Source organism: Marmota flaviventris, chromosome 9 (genome assembly GCF_047511675.1).
Source record: "Marmota flaviventris isolate mMarFla1 chromosome 9, mMarFla1.hap1, whole genome shotgun sequence".
Taxonomy (NCBI): domain Eukaryota; kingdom Metazoa; phylum Chordata; class Mammalia; order Rodentia; family Sciuridae; genus Marmota; species Marmota flaviventris.
Window position 1 is genome coordinate 29,014,937 of NC_092506.1, and position 19,850 is coordinate 29,034,786.

Genomic DNA, 19,850 nt, shown 5'->3' on the forward strand with positions numbered 1-19,850 from the left:
CATTCAAAGGTGGTGGTGGGGGGGGTATCTGGGAGCTACCAGGAACTTGACAGGGAGGATGGGCACTAGGCACAGACCTTGTGGGTGGAAGAACACTGAACCAAGTGGGGAGAGGGTGGCAGCATTTGATGGGAACAGCCTGAGCACAGCCCTCAGGTCAAACCTTGGCTGGGACACAGAGTCCATGAAACAATGGAGCTACGTCCACATGGGCAGGATGGGCATGTCCTAGAGGCCAGATGGAAACATCTGTGGTGCACCACAGGCCATGGGGGTAGGGGGCCAGGATGCGGTTGCTTGCAGAAGATTGCCCTGGCAGGGATGTGAGCATGGGATGCGGCCAGCGAGACCAGGCGGCAGGAGATCCAGGGAGCAGGCTCGGGCATCATTTTCTATCATAAATATGGATTGCATGAGCGAGAGAAAAAATAGTGTCAGAGTCAAGAGGAGAGGAAACTGACAAGATCAGGACAGGAACTGGCATGTGGAAGTGAAGGGGGGGAGTGAGGGAGACGATGGGATGGAGACACTAGAGAGCCTGATGCTACAGAATCCAACAAAGGAGGGATGTGGGACAGGACGGGGCAAGGAGGAAGAGGAGTCGGGGTGGTGACGGGCACTGAATGGTGGACAGGACAGCGCCAGACGCAGCACAAGCTGATATGGGGAAGGGGCTGAGGATGGAAAGAGGCAGAGGAAGCAGTTCGTGAGCCACGCTGACCTTGACCCTCAAATGCCTCCCTGGGCAGACACATAGGAAGAGACGTTCAGAAATGTGGGTATTTTCAAAGTTAGGACATCAGAAAATGTTCACAGTTATGGTTTTGGGTGACAAAAGCAGAATATAAACAATGCTATTATGTGTATTTTTTTTCTTTTCTAAATGACACATTATACTGGTGTTTTACACACACACACACACACACACACACACACAGCTGGTAAGACTACATGAAAATACCAATTGTAGTTACCTCTGAGTAAACAGGTTATCAATAATTTTTAAAATTTCTTCCTTATCCTCTTTTTGGTATTTTACAAATTTGATTCCATGGGCATGCTTTCCTAAGCCATTTTAGAGATATAAAAGCTGCAGTCACCTGGACCTTGGTAATGTCCAGAGCCCTCGAAGTGACCGAGACCTCTCTGAAAATGGAGAGGGGGTCGAGGACTACATTATTCTTGTGAATGCCTGTGTGCAGGGTGAACAAAATGAGAAGGGCCACCTAAAATGACAATAAAAGCACTGGTGGCTAACATGGAGTGCTGAGCACCGTTTTGAGCACCTTGTGTATACAAGCTATATAAACATCCAATCCAGGGAGGAGGGACCATTATCATTATGACCATTCCATACATGAGGAAACTAGGGTACCAGGAGGTTAGATAACTTGCCCAGTGTCACAAGACACAGGCACTGGATTCTGAAATTTGGGTATCTCGAGCTCCATGTGATGGCACATGCCTGTAATCCCAGCAGTGTGGAAGGCTGAGGCAGGAGGATCATGACTTCAAAGCCAGCCTCTGCAACTTAACGAGGCCCTAAGCAACTCAGGGACACCCTGTATCTAAATAAAGTACACAAAAGGGCAGGGATATGGCTCAGTGGTTAAGTGCCCCCGGGTTCAATTCCAGTACCAATAAATAAATAAATAAATAAATAATTGGTGAAGCTCCCTGCCTTCTTCAGAAGGAAGGACCCCCTAGGATGGTGTGAGAGGCTGGAAATGAACTAAATAGTCAAGTAGCCAAGGTCTCAAAGGCGAAAGTGAACGTGCCACCGACACCCCAATTCCTGGGGCCTCTCCTCCCCACCTTTACTGGGACCATGTCGGTCCAGAAGCCCCTGAGTCTGGGGCCACAGCTGGCATTGTGGGTGGGTGCCAGGCCTCGGTGAGGCAGGAGATGTCCACTGTCACAGGTCTATCCTGGGAGAGAGCCAATTTGAAGGTAGGTATGGAGGGGCCAGAAGCACGGTGGAGGGCTGAGGGTCAGGCAGGTTCTGGTCAGGGACTTCTCTCTTTCCAACCTTCCTCCCCTCCAGAGCACAGCTCTCCCCAGCCTTCACTGGCCACCACTTTCTACAATGCCCTTCCCTGAAGACCCCCAAAGAGCACACCCCTCTCCTAGCAGGCCAGAGTGACACCATGGGATACAGCAGAGAGCAGAGAGCAGCATTAGGACCCCACACGAATGGATGGAGTACCCACTCTCTAAAGGGAAGGCGCACAGTGCTGCTCATCGACTGGCCTTTGGGACACTTACTTGGCCCAGGCTACTTTGGTTTGCTCTCTGCTCCTCCCATGGATCCCAAGGGGCCTGGGCATGTGCCCACCTCTTCCAGAGCTCCTGCTCCTAGATGCGTACCACAGTGAGGTCTGCACATGGCCACCCACAAAGCTCAAAGCGGCTTGCATCGTGGTGTGTGTGTGTATGCAAACACATGTGAGCACACATGTGTAATTACAAGAGAATGAAATTCCAACCCTTAAGACTAAATTCCCAAGTCTACTGGCTCAGAACCATAAGGGAGCTGTTTGGTGGTAACAGTAGGAATTTTTCTGAATCAAATGACAATGTGCAGAATTTAGAGCTTAGAGTATTCCCTTCCACAGCTCCACTGTTCATCCCAATCTCCTCCCTCAGAAACAGGCGGGCGAGGGCTCGTCATCCCCACTGTGCAGACGAGGAAGACCAGGGTGCAGCCCCCGTTGTCTTGGGTTCTCAATGGCAGGCCCAAACTTTCCCTACTACACACCACTACGATTCAAGGCGCTTTGCTGTCACACTCCAAAGACAAGCTCCTTGAGCCAGCCCCCCATCTCAAGTCAAGTCATAGCAAACACCACCCATTCCCACTGCGCTGCACAAGAGGCAGGGTCAGGGTCATTGCCCACCCCTTTGAGGACAGGAGACACAATGCCAAGGAGCGAACCAAGAAGAAAGAGTCTATGTATGAGCACTTGTCCCCTCCAAGCCACACATTTCTATATTGTCCCCACATTCTAACAATAACCATACATTACTTTTATGATCAGAAAAAATCGATACCCATAAAACAGAAGCACTGGAAGAGTTCAAAGCAGCAAGGACCCCATTAAAGAACCATCCTTTAAAAACAATGCCCTTGAACACAACTCATTTCTCTCCCGCTGCTGTTAAAAGCCAGCACTGGGATTGACTGTAGAGAAACCCATGTTGGGGGTGAGCCCTGAAACCAGCCCAGGTGCAGACAGGACGGAGCAGGTACTACATGCAAATGGTTGTGCTCCTGAGGGTCAGGTCCATCTGCTAGAGGGGTGCAGAGGGCAGAGCCAGAGGCAGGTAGGAGCTACATCATTTCTACTGTTGGTAGAGACTCAGATGGTTTATAGAGGTCTGGGAAACATTCTGTTTGGGGAAGGGGTATATGAAAAGCAGCAGTATTGATGTTAGATGTTACAACATGGCTAAAACTTGGGAAAGGCTCATCTGGCCAGAATGGGCTCATCAGGCCATAACCCTGCCCTTTTGTGTACTTTATTTAGAGACAGGGTGTCCTTGAGTTGCTTAGGACCTCGCTAAGTTGCTGAGGCTGGCTTTGAAGTCATGATCCTCCTTTGCCCAGGAATGAGCTGGGCAAAGTCTGGACATGGGGTGAGTTAAGAGGGAGGGGATTTACAGGGCTGACCCATTCAAAGCATCCCCAGAGAAAGAGAGAACTGGCTGACAGAATTCCGCAGGCCCCAACTGACAAAATGAGTCCGGCAGAGGTCTCTAAGGGGTTCCTGGACATCATCGTCCCTCACTTTAGTCACAGGCCAAAGTCCTTGGAGCATTCAAGGGCTGCAAATTGACAAAAGAGGTTGCTCTGGATGCTACTGAGCAGGGCTGAGAGCAGAAGCCAGCATGAGGGTGGCCAACCCTGGAGGAGAGGGTCCCAATGGTGCCCACCCATCCTCCCATAAATGCTTCCTGACCTGCAGCACACATGACGCTGCAGAGCTGCTGAGAGCAGAGAAAGGTCAGTGTGGTGTGTGGGCGGCCACAAGAGGCTGGGGCCCAGCCCACAGCACATGCGAGCCCTGAGGCAGGGTCTGCAGTGTCAGGAGCGATCTTGTGCCGCGTGTCCAATAGGTGCGAGGTGTTGAACCAGAAAGGAAGCGGGTTGCAACGCCATCTCCTTCTCAGATGCAGAAGAGGACCCTGAAGTCGAGCTGCCAAATGACTCCACAAGTCGTCATTAGTGACGAAATCAGGACCCGAGCCCAGAACCCACAGCAGAACTCCTGCTTGTGAGCTTCACAGTAGGAATAGCCAGAACAAGGTTGCATTTGCAAATGTCAGGGCAGAGCTCCAGACAGCACACCGGAAATTCAGAGGAGGGGAAAATCATGAGGAGAGGTCACTTCTGATGGGCTGTGTTCCTTGGGCAACCCACAGACTGGACCTAGACTGGCCACTTCCTCGCTCACTCACAGGAGAGGTGTGTGCTAGGTCCTGGGATACACCAGGCCCTCCATAAACTCAGAGTCTAAGAGGAAGGTAACAAATAGTCAGGCCTGACAACAGCATGACAGGGACTGGCAAGTGGCTTGGGGTTCAGGGGAGAACAGGAGGCAACACAGCCCCCCACCTGGGATGATCTTCAGGGGTCCGTGATGCAGCAGGTAGCAGCACTTGCTGGCCTTCCTGAGACAGGGCAGTTTCTTCCTCTGGCTGCCCCACCAGGACAGGCCTCTGCAGCTCAGAGAAGTAAAGTAACGTACTCCAGCCACATGGCTGAGCCTGGCCCTTGTGGTTTCCAAGGCCCCACTCCTTCCACGTTGCCTCCACCCCTCTCGCCCTGCAGTGACTCATGGGAGAGGCCTACAACTCTTCTTCTGCCTTCTGGAGGAATGTTTTGGTTCCCAAGATTGGGGGTGGGCAGAGCTGAGACCACAGGGGACGCATGGCTAAGTCAAATCTCTAAGTCAAATCTCGGGGCAGACAGTGCTTCCCTGCTAAGCTCCTGCCAGACTCAGAGTCAACCCTCTGGCAAATGAGTCAGCAGCGTCCTGGTAGGGTCAACCCCCGCTGGGCGCCATAGGAGTCTTCAAACCAATTGCTAGGCCTGGCTGATGGACAGCTGCCCACACTTGCTTCTTGCTCTCTCCCTCTTTTTCTCTTTGCACCAGAAAAGGCAGGCTCAGTCACCCAAGGAGGGGCAGCTCACATTAGAGGTCAATTAGACTGCGGGTCAGGTGCCCCCCAGGGCCTAAACACTGGTCTTTTCCGGGCAAGGTGCACCTCAGCCTGGAGAGGGCTGGGTTCCCACCTCTGGCCCCCTCTGCTTCCTCCTCCTGGCCTTTTGCATGGGGTGGGGCCAGGGGCATCTGTGGAGGCAACATAGAAGGAGTGGGGCCTTGGAAACCACAAGGGCCAGGCTCAGCCATGTGGCCTGGAGTAAGTTACTTTACTTCTCTGAGCTTCAGAGGCCTGTCCTGGAGCACTCCCGGCTCCCTGCTGAGCTCTGGCATTCATCCCCAGGGAGCCAACAATGGCAGCTCCTTTCAAATCCCCACAGAGAAGCAAAGCCTGGACTGAGCTGGCTGGGGCCCTGGCTGGGGACTGGCTCTGAGGCCTTTGATCCCCAGGCTCTCCATAATGCGGCCATTGTGACCCCTGCACAGGAGGCCCTTCTCCAGGCCCCGCACCTGAAAGCCCAAGAACCCTTCCTTGTCATGCAGGGAAGTGTCAGTGTCCAGCACTGGCACTCAGGAGAAGGGCCGCCCAGACACCGTGGAGGGAGGCTTGGCAGGGCTTCTGTGAAATCAAGCCAGCAGCCTGAGTGCTTGCTGAGGGCCCCTGGGCAGCTCAGGAACTTGAAAGGTAACACAGGGCCCGGCCTCTGACCAACCTGCTTTTAAAGTAGGATTCCCTCCCCTCCCCTCCCCCCTCTGCTACCACTGCTCTTTCTGCTACCACTGTGGGGTGGGGAGGGCACACACACGCTCTCCCTCTGGGGCCTGGGAGGGCTCCTTGGTTCTCTCCGAAGCCAGCCTCACATATTCAGGGCAGGGGCCTGTGGGAAAAGGGACTTCTCCAGGACTCAAGGATTCAGGGACTGTGGGACAGGGAGACACACCTCTGAAGTGTGTGACACACTGCTCTGGCCTGGGATGCCGGGGGTGCCCCTTGAGTCTGAGGTGACCATAGCAGGCCCCTGGGGGGGGGCGGGGCTGTGCGAGGGAGGAAGGAGTGGGTGCCCAGAGCCTGGTCCCCACACAGTGTGGTGGGCATTTGATGAGTGACTTTTGAAATGAAGGCCGCAGCTGCCCTTGACCACTCCTACCCCCACTCAAGTCCTGGCTGAGCCCTCGGTGGGTGAAGGGATTTCTCAGGCCCACTGTTATTAGTCGTTATTTTGCCATTTTTCTTAGTGCCCTCTTGCCCAGGCTGGGGAAAGGTGACCATCCTCCTCTTGGGGTGGGGCAGAGGGAACCCTCCTACCTGAAGAGGTAGGCTCAGAGAGGAAAAGCACCTCAGCTTTTTGCTATCCAGAGGTTTGGTATAAAAAGTCTGGCTGAGGCTACCTTGGACTAAGGAAGAGAAGGGAAGGACATCTCTCACCTGTCCCTTAGTAAACTCTAGTCCCATATGCCCAAGGGGCTAGGGCGGGGTGGTGGAGGAATGTGTGAGGCAGCTGGGGCTTGAATCCTGACTCCACCAGCCAAGTGGCCTTCATCCTCATGTGCCTCACTTGTCAGATGGGAACGGAAGCACCTACATGGCGGGTCTAGTTCACCTGGCCCAGTGCCCAGGATGTGGTCTATGTCCAGTGGCTTCCCTTGCAGCCCCCCCACTCTGCAATTCTAAAGCCTTTCAGTCCATTAAATGGTCCCCCCTCTGCTCACTCACCACCTTCGAGTTCTCCCAGAGGTCTACCCCTCTGCCTGGTGCTGGCTTCTCTCCCTGTTTCCTCACCTAACTCCTATTCCAGCCATGTCTGGCTCCCATCACAGACATTGCTGAAGCCAGAACTAGACAGGCAGTCAGCATAGATAGGTAAATCGAGTCAGGTTGGATCAAGGAGGCCAATTTTGATGGGTCCTGGAAGTTGGAGACTGTCCCCTGGGGACTGAAATGTTAATGCCTTCAGAGCCCTTCCTCCACCCTGATTAAGAACATGCCCCTGCACCAACCTGTTGCTGAGGTAACCTGTCCCAGGAATTGTCCCTCCTACAGAGGACTATAAGGTTAATAATGTGTCCTTGGCTGCTCCATCCTGCCCTTCCCCCTTCAGCCCACCTGGTTCCCACCCTGGGCCTAGTCACAAACGCAAGAAGGAGAAAGATAAGGGGGGGAAGGCAGGAGAACAAAGGAAGCCTGGGACATATAAAAAGGCAGAACACCTTGCTTCTCGGGATACCAGGATACCAGCTGTGGCCCCCTTCTCCCTCCTGGGAGAAGTTTATGCTACCCCTTTTTAAATAAAGCCTGCTTTATATGCTTGCGCATGTTTCTCTAAGTTCAAACTTCGACATGTGGGGAAGCAGGACTCAGGATAACCAGCAGTATCAATGCCTCTTCCAGGAAGCCTCCTCTGGTTTCCTGGCCCAGGGGAAGCTCCTGCTGAGGTTTCAGAGGCCCCTGTGCCTTGTTTGACTTCCTCCCTACAGGGCAGGATGGGCCCTATTTGTTCACAGATGCACCTGCAGCACCATGCAAGGTGCCTGGGATAGGGTCACAGGGCGCCACTGTCCTTGGTACAGTAAAGGCTCATACCACCAACTGATACATATTTTTTGTTGTTGTTGGGTTTTGGTTTTTTTGTTGTTGTTGTTGTGGGGTTTTTTTGTGTTTTTTTTGGGGGGAGGGTACTGAGGATAGAACTCAGAGATGCTTCATCACTGAGCCACATCCCCAGGCCTTTTATTTTGAGTCAGTGTCTCACTAAGTTACTGAGGCTGGTATTGAACTTGAGATCCTCCCACCTCAACCTCCCGTGTAGTTGCAGGTGTGCACCACGGTGCCCAGCTCCACCTCTGCCTTATAATTTGACAAAATGGATATTATTCTGACTGTAGATTGAGTCCCCACAGAATACACTTCCAAATCTACTCCACCCACCCAGTCCAGTGGGCTGAAAGCAGGACACAGACTCCAAAGTCAAAGGTAGCACCGCAGACGACTTCACACCTTGCCATCCGGGGATGACGGGGTCTGCACTCTCAGGCTTTCCCAGCCGGCCCTTAGCCACCACTCACTCGCTTCCCACAAGGTGCTGCCCTTAGAGACTCTTTGCCCTTTGTCTTGTCACCTCTCTAAAAAGTCCCTGTTCTTCACTGAAGATGCTGTGACAGCCAGGATTCAAAGCTGCCTATTTGAAAGCTACTTGCTCCCTGGGTGTCTTCTATGTATATATAAAATATATATATTAAGAAATTCCTTTTTTTTTTCTTTCTCTCTGTTAATATGATCTAGGAGTCTCTTCCAACTAAGAACGTAGGAGAGTTAAAGAAAAATGACTTTTTTTTCTCTCCCTGTTCTGGCATTTGGCCCAGATAGTGGTCAGGGCCCAGCTAATCTGGTGGTGTCCTGACATCTCCCTGGGACCTCCCCACGCTCCCCCCACCAAACTCCATGAGCTAAGCCAGTAGCGGGAAGGGGGTTCCAGGGAGATCGCAGCAATAGCATGCCCGGCTCAGGGCTGGAGAGGGCAGGCGAGTCTCCCTTTGTGTCATTTCCAGCTCCTGGGTGGAGTGAGAGGAGTGGGGGGGGGGGGGGTGGACCTGGCAGCAGCAGGCTGGGCCGGCACCCTCCTATCTGTGGTGTCTGTGGTTAAGCTGGTGTCTCCAGAGAAACACGACCAGGGCTGGGAAAACTGCCGGTGAAAGGCTCTGCCTTTTTCTGCAGTTGGGAGGCCCAGGAAAGGCAGGAGCCTCTCTGCACTTTGCCTTGGCTTTGAAGCTCAGCTACAACTCCATTTCCACGAAAAGAGGGGCAACAGTTTCCAGATGCAGGTACTGCTTCCTGTTCCACACCTCTCTGTGGGTGCCAAGTGCCTGGGCTTGGGTACAGCCAGTCACCATTCCAGTTGCTGGGACAGAACACTGAACAAGTTCCTGCATTTTAAGGGTTTGCATTTCAGGCAGTCGCTGAGGAATGTCTTTTATTACAATTCCTATCACAGAGCTGTTCCTACCACGACTGTGGTTTCACTGAGAGCTACTTGAGATTCTATTACTCAGCAATTTCTACTGAGACCATCTAGACTGTGGTCTGAGAAGGAACAGACCTGATTCATCTCTAAGTTCTTCAAAGGACCTAGTACAGAGCCTGATGCCGATACAGCTTCAGAGCCATCAATAGCCAGGATTTGTATCCACACCCAGGAACCCCTTTCCTTGCAGTGCAGGCCTGGTAGTGCTTACAGAAACAGAGCAGGGGACAGCAGCTCCAGAGCACCTGGCTATGCATGTGACAATCTGGCTCCACATCTGAGTGCTTTCATCAGTGGGTTTTCCACTCAAGCCTGGGAGGGTGGAATAAGGCAGGGTTTCTGACATCCGATAGAGACATAAATGTCTTTTTTTGTGTCATGAAAAAGATCAAAGTCACTGATCAAAGGTGTGGATCAGACAGGCTCCACCACGGAGGAGGCTGGGCTCAGTCCTTGGGGAGGAATCACCCCAGGGGAGGTCACTGCCACCCAGGCTGGGGACATGAGAGATTAAGATACACAGGTTTGCACTGACCCACACTGAAAGCAAAGTGCTCAGCATGCAGTCAGTGCTCGGTACAAGGTAACTGGCATCTGTACTGCCCGGGCCCCTGGCAATGTGGCAGTTGTGCCCCTTACCCAGTGAGTACGTGGGTCCTGAGAAGCTTCGGTCCCCACTGATGCCCAGGAAAGGAGAAACCACTTGCTTCACCAGCTCCTCCAGCTGCAGATAACCCTCACTTGGACCAGTGGGCTCGTGAACACTCTGGAAAGAACATCAGTCAGTCAGTGAAAACTGGCCAGTGGACGCGTGTCAACGCATCCCTCCTGCCCTGCTGCTGTGCACAGGCAGTGTGGCCAGCAGGCACCTTCTAGAGATTAGAATAAAGGAAACTGAGGCCTGGCGCCCTCATCACTTGTCTCAGATCACAGGGGTCAGAACAGCACCTGGTGAATACATGGCGGCCTCTCCTAGGGGGCCCTTCCAAGGCAGCATGGGTGGGACAGACCCAGCTCCAGCTCCAAGGCCAAAGTCTCACTGGTCCCATGATAACCCCACCCACAATGGCGTGACCAGTTTGCCTACAGCGCACGTGCATTTTATATAAGCGCTTCACTTGTATTAATGCAGAGGCCTCCTGACAACCACAGGGGAGGCGCCCCCGTCAACTCCCTTCTACAGACCCAGAGAGCTGAAGTCAGTTGCCTGGCCAAGCACAGCTGGTGGATAAAGCCCAAGCCAGAGCCCAGGCTATCTGTCTCTGAGCCTATCCTACTATCACTTATTAACAGGCTAAAAAGGGGGAAAAGAATATGGAAAAGTCCAGAACAGCACAAGAAAGGGACTAGAAGCAGGCAGACGTTTTGCAGCAACAGGATGAGCCTGTTCAAAAGCCCGGCAGCTCAGGAGTCCTCACAATCAAACCCCGAATAAACACCAACCCTAATAACTCCAAGGGCCAAACCCACAGAGAAGCCTGTAACCAGCGCTTTCTAGAAGCCCAGCGAACTCCTTGGGAACTCCGCTTCTCCCTGCAAAGGAGGTGGAGGCACGCTCTCCTGTGGAGGGACTGGGAGGAAGTAGAGGCCGCCTAGCAAGGGACAGGGTCCTAAGCAGGAAGAAGCCAGGTTCTGGGGGGCTGTGCTCAGCCTGAAAGTTTATCATGTCAAATTCTCAAAACAGATTTTCAATTACTTTCACTTAAATGTAAGAAGATGGCCAGGCAATGAGGCAGGAAGAGCCAACTCCTATAGGCCAGGGGTCCTTCTAGAAAACCGCGGGTCCTGGCCCTTCTCACCTGCATCCCACAGAGATGGGGTATGTGTGTGTGTGTGTGTGGGGGGGGGGGTTGCGAGTGGTTCAGGGAGGGGCTGCTTAAGAAAATAGAAGGAAGTTGGGGAGGGGCAGAGGATTTGGAGGTTGGGGCTGGGAAGGGGTCTGGAGAGAGGAGATGCAAAAAAAAAATAGGTGGGCCTGACACACACCGGGCCTAGCAGCCAGGGTGCTCTACACCCTCTGCTCCAATCCACCCATACTAGACAGAAGTCCCCGGAGACTCAACAGTGGAAATGAACAGAAAAAGCAAATGAGCTGCTCAGCTCAGGGAGACACAGCCGCCCCAGGTGGAGGGAGGCCTTGAGGCAGCAGAAGGAAAAGGGGAGCCCTGCTCAGGCGCCCCAGGAACCACACCAGGCCTCAAGAGCCGAGCGGTTTCAGCCACAAAACCACCGTGACTGGGCCTCAGAGCCCAGGAAACTTTCCCATTCTCTCTCTCTTGTTTTGTCCTTGACAGTTCTCATCTGGGTTCATCCATGGCCCCTTCCCCCCTAGAATTCCTGAGCACTAACTGGGGAGAGGTGACAGGAAAATGAGAGGCCTACAGGTGGGAGGGAGTGGGCCAGGAGCACGTGACGCGGAGCTGGTGGCTGGTTCTCCCAGGAACACAGCCTCGAGAGCTGGGCTGGCAGGTGCCCTCTGCCAGGGTGCCGCTCTCTGCCCTCCGTTGGTCAGCAGACTGGCTGTGACCCTTTTGTCACTCAGAGCAAAGGGAAGATAAAGGTCCCTTCCTCCAAAAGCTATCACGAATGCCAAGTGGGTGATGGGAGACAATGGAGCCAGGCGCAGGGTCCTCGAAGCACAGGTCACACACCCTGCCCGGCATGGAGGGCCTCCAGGGTCCAGCACATAGCTAAAGTCTCTGGTTCCGCCACTGACCAGGCCAGCCTGAGCACAGACCCCTCGGCTGGCAGAACACCCTGTGTATTGAAGGAGGGGAAGGGTTGGCTCCAATATATTTTGGAAAAGGGAGAGTTGAAGTCTGAGAGAGGGCTCTTTTTCCTAGCAGTCAGGTGGCTTTGGAAAAATCAGCCCCAGGCCTCATGACCCTGGGGAAAGTAGGGGTCTGTGCAGAGAATGACAATTCTAAGTACAGAGACCCAGGGTTCCTGCAACAGGAACGGCCCCAGGGCAGCGCCACCTGAAATGCCACTCAGACCCAGGCTGCTGCTCAGGAGGAGGGAAAGGCCTGCTTTCAGTCACCATCCCTGCCCCGTGGCTCCTGAGTAAGCTACTCCAGGAAGCCCTAAGGGAACTGAAGGGTGGTGCTGAGGGGGTTCAGAGCATGGAGGGGGTGCTGCAGGACGAAGGCAGAAAGCAGGGTCCCGGGAGCTGCTGAGCAGTCAGCTGGCTACAAATTAGTATGTGGTCCTGAGTCCCTGAGCCAGCTTCTCTCATCCTCCCTCTCTGCTTGAAACGGAACAAACAACGGGGTAGTCACAGGAGGGACCATTTCCACGCCCAGCTCTCCAGAAAACTGCCGAGACCCTGGACCTGCTCCAGCCACACTTCTCTCAGCCCTGTGTGATGGTCACAAGCCATCGTAATCTTTGGGGCCGGGGACCCGGGGTCAGTCTCACTCAGGCTCTTGCTAGTTGGTGCTACCACTCAGTGAACAGTGTTTAATTAATACCTACTATGTGCCAAAGACTGGGCTGGGTGCTGGGACACAGGGTGAGATGGAAGCCCAAGGATCTGCCTTGATGGAAGGGGGCTTGTGGGTCCCAGAAGACAGAGTGCTGTGGGCAGAGGGAACAGTGGGCACAAAGGTCCTGCTCACTCCTTATGCAGAGGCCAAGTTCAATCAGGTGGGAGCTGCACACCTGCATTCCAGCCAATTCCACTCTCCCTCTTCCTATTGGCAGCCCTTCCTCCTCTGGGATTACAGGGAAGGGGACAACACCCAGAAGGATGTTCCAGCTTAGAGAAGGGAAAGAGAACAGCAGCTGGGGGAGGCAGGTCGGAGGCCCCTGGCTGGATGCTCCATGCCTGCTATGAGGGCAGCCTAGGGTCCCCTTCAGCCTGATGGAGGATGGAACCTGGGAGAGCAGCACTGCTCTGGGAAAACAGTGTGCCCAACACAGGAATGGGCTTGCTGAGGCCAGGTTTGGACTACTTGATCCCACTCAAGGTCAAAGTCCACTAGGCAAAGAGGACTCACTTAGCCCAAGGCCAGCCCATCAGATTCTTTCCTTTGGAGAGGAACCAGGGTGCACAGTTCTCAATTTTATTACCCCTTACTAGCTGGGGTAATAGAATGTTGGTGAACTTCCTAGGTCTCAGTTTCCTGGTCTGTGATGGGAGTGACACACAATGCCAACCTCACGAGGTGGTTGATTCCTTGGCCTGAGGCTGCAAACACCAGGGACCAACAGTGTTGGCTCACTGTCCTGTTACTGACTTGAGGGTTGGGATCAAAAGACACAGGGCAGCCATCTGGGTGGTTAGTCTCTTACTTCGGCCTGCCACATGGATCAGGCGGGAACCAAAGCACTGGACGCGACCCCATGGATCGAGAAAGACCAAGAGAGTCTGTGCAAGGCCAGGGAGCATCAGAGAGAAACACGCAGACCAGGTACAACTAGAGGCCAGGAAGTGAAGAAACGCTGGTGGCTTTGCAACTTGACCAGTGTCACCTTGTCACAAAACCCATCTGCCTTGTGAGCCTTCCGTTGAGGACCTGGTCTGGCTTGTGCTAGGCAAAAATGGATTCCTTGTTGTCCCCTGCAACCCACAGCTCCCTGACATAACTGGGGAGTGTCCACTTCCTGAATGAAGGACCACGCTTCTTTTCATGCCCCTCTACAATTCCGGCAGTGAGCACAGGACCAGGGACCTAGCAGGGACCCTGTGAATGCACATCAACAAATGAACTCAGGGACGTGGCCAAACGAGCTCAAAAGAATTCTCAACTAAGCTCAGGTGCTTGGTCACTTGGTCCCTTCCTGTTAGTCCCACAGCGGCTGCCTCCTCCCTTGGCCTCCCTCGGGGCCTCACCTGCAGGATGAGCAGCATCTGGATGATGGAGGAGGGCAGCTTGGATGGCGGCCCCAGCAGCAGCAAGTCGCCCAGCTTCACCTTCAGCAGGACCAGGTCTCGGAAGCCCAGGAGGGAGATCTGGCGGATGGTCAGCTCCTGTCCCTGGAGAGGAGGGAGGAGGGAGGGTGAGAGGTGACAGCTTGCTGCATCTGCCCCCAGCCACGTGCAGTGGAGGGCATGTGCCTACGCAGCACCTGGGATGGGACAGGACCAGACATCTGCAAGGCCCAGCGGGGCCACCAGAGGTGAAGACCCAGCTCCTGTCCCCTGGAACTAATGCTTTGTTTAAGTCAGGACAGGATTTATCCCGTTTAAATGCCCCCAAGACAACACAGACACCTGGAGCAGGGCCATGCTGTCAATGCCGTCAATGGTTAGGACGGAGGACCGAGGAAGTGGGGGAGAAACCAAAGATCAAATCCACCTCCCCACGTCCAAGGCTGCTTCCCCAACCTTGTCTGCTAAGCGCTGAGGTGCCCACCAGGTGCCAGGCAAAGGAAACAGCAGTCCTTAGATGCTTCCATAAGATACTAGATTTCTTAACAGAAACCCAAGTAATGGAGGAAGAAAAATAATTGGAAAAGTAGAAGGGATCTGAGAGGGGCAGGCAAGGGATGACAATGATCATCGCACCAGAGCAGGCGTTTGGTAACCTCCGACTACATGCTGGGTGTGAGAATGGACACTTTAGGTGGAAGTAACACCTTTAATGTGTGGTTTGTGTCTCCCCCAAATCACAGGTTGAAATCCTAACCCCAAGGTCAAGGTATTTGGAGGTGGGACTTTTGGGAGGTGACAGGATCGTGAGGGTGGAGCCCCTTAGGCATGGGATTAGTGCCTTTGTGAAAGGCTGCAGAAAAGCCCTGAACCCCTTTCACCAAGCGAGGCACAGCAAGGAGGCACCACAGGCCCGCATAGACTCTGCCTGCACCTTGATGTTGGACTTCCAGCCTCCAGAACTGTGAGAAATGCACTTCTGTGGTTAACAATCTACCTAGTCTGTAGTGTTTTGTTGTAGCAGCCTGAACAGACTAAGAAAACCGCCCACAGAGATAGCTACTATTATAAAATCCATTTCATAGATAAAAAATGATAAAGATTCAAACTGAAATTATTTGATTTTAAGTGTTAGAGTCTGTAAACAAGTCAGGATGGCACCTGGCATTTTGCCAGAGGGAGTGGTTTGTGAAGTAACACCAGCGAGCCATTAAGTGTGGAGATTTCTTATTGGTTGACTGATGTATCTAGTTTATGCTAATTAAAATAAGCTGTGTGGAATGTATAAATACCTCTGTTGTCCTACAATAAACGGCTTCCACTCCTGATCTATCAATCTACACAAGTTGTTCGTCACCCCCCGGTTATTTTGCTGCAGCCGGACTGCGGCATTTAAGAGCTCCTGAAAACTGCCAAGACAAAGAGGAAAAGAGCTAATTTCTCAGATTCTCCCTCTCATACCCATGCTTGTGCACACACACACACACACACACACACACACACACACACTCACACAGCATGTCAAAAATGTCTTGCTCCTGGAATAAGCCAGAGGTATCATTCCAAACAGGATGTAGTAGTCCATGCCCCAAGGCTTAAGGAAATTTTATACTCCCTGTAACCCTTGGGGTTCACAGGAACCCTTGCCATTGCTGCAGCCCCCTCCCCCAATGAACACACATGACCCCCTCCCATGGGCTCAATTCAACCACCTGGGACTGCCTTCCTGATCACCCCCAGTGGCAGCATCCCCCATGTCTTAGGGTTTCCATTTCTCAAACTACGTCCCAGCACTCACAGTTACTTGTACCTTACTTCATTTCCAGGACTCCTTTCCCTGTGCCAAGGTAGGAGAATGAGGGCCAAGTCCCATCCACAGCCCCGAACATAGTAACGCACTCAGGGAGGAAGCAGGCCTCACACAGACACACGTGCACATCACGAGTCCTGACACCTGCCTAGTGCCTCTGACTTGGTGTCCTCGGAGTCGGGGTCTGAATTGCTGTTAATTTTGGTATAAACTTGACTGGCCATGGGTGCCCGGATGAAGCATGGTTTCTGGTGTGTCTGGAGGGTGTTTATAAATGCTGGAGAGATAACGCAGGCTCCTGTCGCCCACCTGAGAGGCTCCATTCAATTAGTTGAGGTGCCAAATAGAACAAAAGGAGGAGGAAGGAGGCACTGGCCCCTCTTGCTTCTGGCCTGAGTGGGAACATGGCATCTGGCCTCACCCCCAGCCCTTGGATATACTGACACCAGCAGCCCCCTGGTCCTCAGGCCTCTGGACTCAGACTGAACTACACCCCTGGCTTTCTGGGTCTCCCGTTTGCAGAAGCAGACCGTGGGGCTCAGCCTCCACCATAGTTTGGATCTGGAAAGCTTCCAAAGGCCACGAGTTGAGGGCTTGGTCATCAGCTTGGGGCATGACTGGGAGGAGGCCAAACCTTTAGGAGGCGGAGACCAATGGAAGGAAGTTAGGTCATTGGGGGGCATGCCGACGAGGGGATATTGGTGCCCCAACACTTCCTGTCTCCTCTTGGCTTCTTGGCCACCATGAGGCGAACAGGCCACCTCTGCCACTGCTCCTGCTGCCACGACATACTGTGCCACCACCGTCCCAAAGAGAGCATGGACCAAAACCTCTGAAACAAACACTCTTTTCCACTTTTAAGAAAGTTGATTATTGCAGGTATTTTGTCACAGAGGTAGAAAGCTCACATGGCTTCCACAGCCACCGCAGCCAATGCCTCATGATACCCACACGTCACCTACTGACAAGGGTGCTTCTGAGAAGTGAGTCAGGCAATTTCATCACCGTGCAAATATCGCAGAGTGTACTTACACAGACTGAGATGGCCTGTCCCCAGGTGATACCATCTCACGGGACCGCCACAGTACATGCAGTTTGTTGTTGACTGAAATGCTTCTCAGGAGTGTGTGTGTGTGTGCCTACACACACACACACACACACACACACACACACTCACACACACACTACTGGTTCTGTTTCTCTGGAGAACGCCTACCAAAGCCTGAATCAGCAGCATCACTGTTGCTGGGAAAGCTGGTGAAAATGCAAAACTCTCAGGCTCCGCTCTAGATATACCAGAGCAGAGACTCTGCAGGAATCTGGGTTTAAAGGAGCCTTCCAGGTCATTCTGATGCTCTTCCTGGCTCTGATCAAGTCATGTGATGCAGGCCCCAGGATGAAATCATTCTGGATTTGGATAAAAATTCTTTAGCAATAATAATACACAGCATTAGGGTTTGAATCTTGAAGGGTCCCTCAAAAGCTCAGGCATTAGGCAATGAAAAAATGTTCAGGGGTGAAAACACTGTACTGTGAGGGCTGGAAGCCCATCAGCGGATTAAGCCCTTGGATGGCTTAATCCTTTGAAAGGGCTACTGGGTGGTTACTGTAGGCAGGTGGGGTGTGGTTGGAGGAAGTAGGTCACTGGGGATTATGGCCTGGATTATATCTGTCCCCTGGCTCCTTCCTCCTTCTCTCCCGTCCCCCCTTCCTATCAGCCATGAGCTGAGCTGCTCTCTTCCTCCACACCCTCCCTCCATGAAGTTCCGCCTGACCCAGGCCCTGGGCAATGGAGTCAACCAATCACAAACCGAGACCTCTGGAATGTGAGCCCAAATAGACTTTTCCTCCTCTAAGTTGTTCTTGCAAGTATTTTGGTCACAGCAACAAAAAGCTGACTAACCCAAGTGGGCTCTGAGAAGGACCACAAGCCACTTCTTCAGCCACCTTCTGTGGAGGCCGGACACTGTAATGCCTGCTGCATGGGAGACTAGGTGATGTCACCCAAGCACTGCTGCTGGGAGGAATCGTGTGGATGAAGCGAAGGGGCACAGAGCCCAGCATACTGTATGTGCTCAATAAATAGTGTTGACTTTTTTTTTGTTGTTCTCTTCAAGAGCATGTTTTTTTTTTTTAATTTTTTTTTAGTTGTTGATGGATCTTATTTATTTATTTATCTATTTATTTATTTATATGTGGTGCTGAGAATCAAACCCAGTGCCTCACACTTGCTAGGCAAGTGCTCTACCACTAAGCCACAACCCCAACCCCAAGAGCACGTTTTAGTGAAGCTTTATCACGTCTTGTTATGAAAGTAACACGTTCAGGCATTATGAACATCCATAATCTGTAAAGCGTCCCAAGATACCATAGCTATATTTTATAGTTTTATATCTGCCATGGTTTAGATGTGAGGCGTTCCACCAAAGTTCATGTATAAGCCAATGCAACAAAGGTCATTAATGCACTAATGCACTAATGAATGCACTAATCAGTGCATTAATCCCCTGGCAGGGATAACCGGGTGGTAACTATAGGCAGGTAGGGTGTGCATGAGGAGGCAGGTCCCTGGGGGTGTGCTTTGGGCTATTTATTCTGTTCCTGTTGAGCAGAGCTCTCTCTCTGCTTCCTGGTTCCCTGTTCTCAGCTGCTCTCCTCCTCCACATTCTTCTGCCATGATGTCCTGTCTCACCTCGAGCCCCAAGGAATGGAGCTGGCTGTCTATGGACCAAGACTTCTGAAACCATGAGCCCCCAAATAAATTTCACCCCCCTCGAAAATTGTTCTTGTTTTTTTTAATCATAGCAAAGAAAAAACTGAATAAAGCAGAAATTGGTAGGGAGAGGTGGGGTCATTACTGTGACAAACCTGACCATGTGGTTCAGAAGCTTGGGGAGCTTTTTGGAAATTGTGGGAGGAAGTTTTTGGAAAGTTTAAAGTGACAAGCTGGAAAATCTGTAGGTTGTGGTAATTGCTGAACGGGCAATTCTGGTGGGCGGCGTTCAGAGACCAGATGACAAGGAGGCTGTGACAGGGCTCACGAGGTCTCAGGGGAGGAGGACTCTACGGGAAAGTGGACCAGAGGCCATTCATTATGTTCTGACTGAGAAGCTGTCTGCATTTTGCCCTGTCCCGGGACTCTCTGTGGGGCTGAGTTGACAAGCAATGGACTCCTTAGTCTAGCAGAAGAAACTGCCAGGCAGCGAGACATTCAGGCGGTGGCATGAATATTAATAGGGGCTTTTTGCCAAGTTTATTATGATAATCCGAAGCGGAAAGCAAAGCAGAAAAATTTGAAAAATGTGTCTTTGGGACAGAAAACTGTGAATAAAACTGGGACTAAGGAAAGTGTGGTGGTTAAAGATATTAGAGTCAGTAAAGAAGTGAACGCTTTCCTCAGAAACCACAGGAAAGATGGTTCGAGGGCATCTCAGGAGTTGGCAAGATCACGCCCATCTCAGGCTCGAGGATGTAGAAGTAAATATTCCCTTAAGAAGAAACCAGTGGGCAAGCTGCTTGCACAAGGGGGCCTAGGAAGTTTTTCAACTTGCTGAGCCCCCAAGCACTCAGAGGCTGTGCAGCCAGGGTCCCTGAGGCTGGGCTACTGTTGAGATGGGGAACTTGGTGGGGACCACATACTACTGGTTCTGCAGGAATGCAGGACGCCGGAGCCAGGGGTGCATGGAGGCTTCCACGGAGATGTCCAAGGAAGGCCTCGGCAGCCAAGCGAAGTAAGGCAGGGTCCCTGCAGGCTCTCCCTGAGAGGATGATGTGTGGAGATGTGAGCAGGAAGCCACAGCAGCCGTGGAGACCCCCGAGATTAAGAAATGCCCGTACTGTGACATCTGCTGAGGAAGGCTGCAGGAACGGGCAGTGACAAGCCAGCGGAGAGGCCACGCGGGCTGCAACCAGCAAGGCCACAGGGGCGGAGCTACCAAAGCCCTTTGGAGAGAGCTTCAGGATGCCGCATGTCCCAGATGCTG

General features: G+C 52.6%; 1 protein-coding gene across 1 annotated transcript in view; it reads right to left on the minus strand.

The window, feature by feature from the left end:
- Positions 1-19,850, minus strand: part of Prr5l (proline rich 5 like) — an 80,458-nt gene that overhangs the window by 3,653 nt on the left and 56,955 nt on the right. The window contains exons 7-8 of the mRNA XM_027936603.2: positions 14,019-14,162; positions 9,824-9,950 (exon numbers count right to left, since the gene is read on the minus strand). Coding sequence (XP_027792404.2) covers positions 9,824-9,950; positions 14,019-14,162 — 271 coding nt within the window. The remainder of the gene's footprint in view (positions 1-9,823; positions 9,951-14,018; positions 14,163-19,850) is intronic.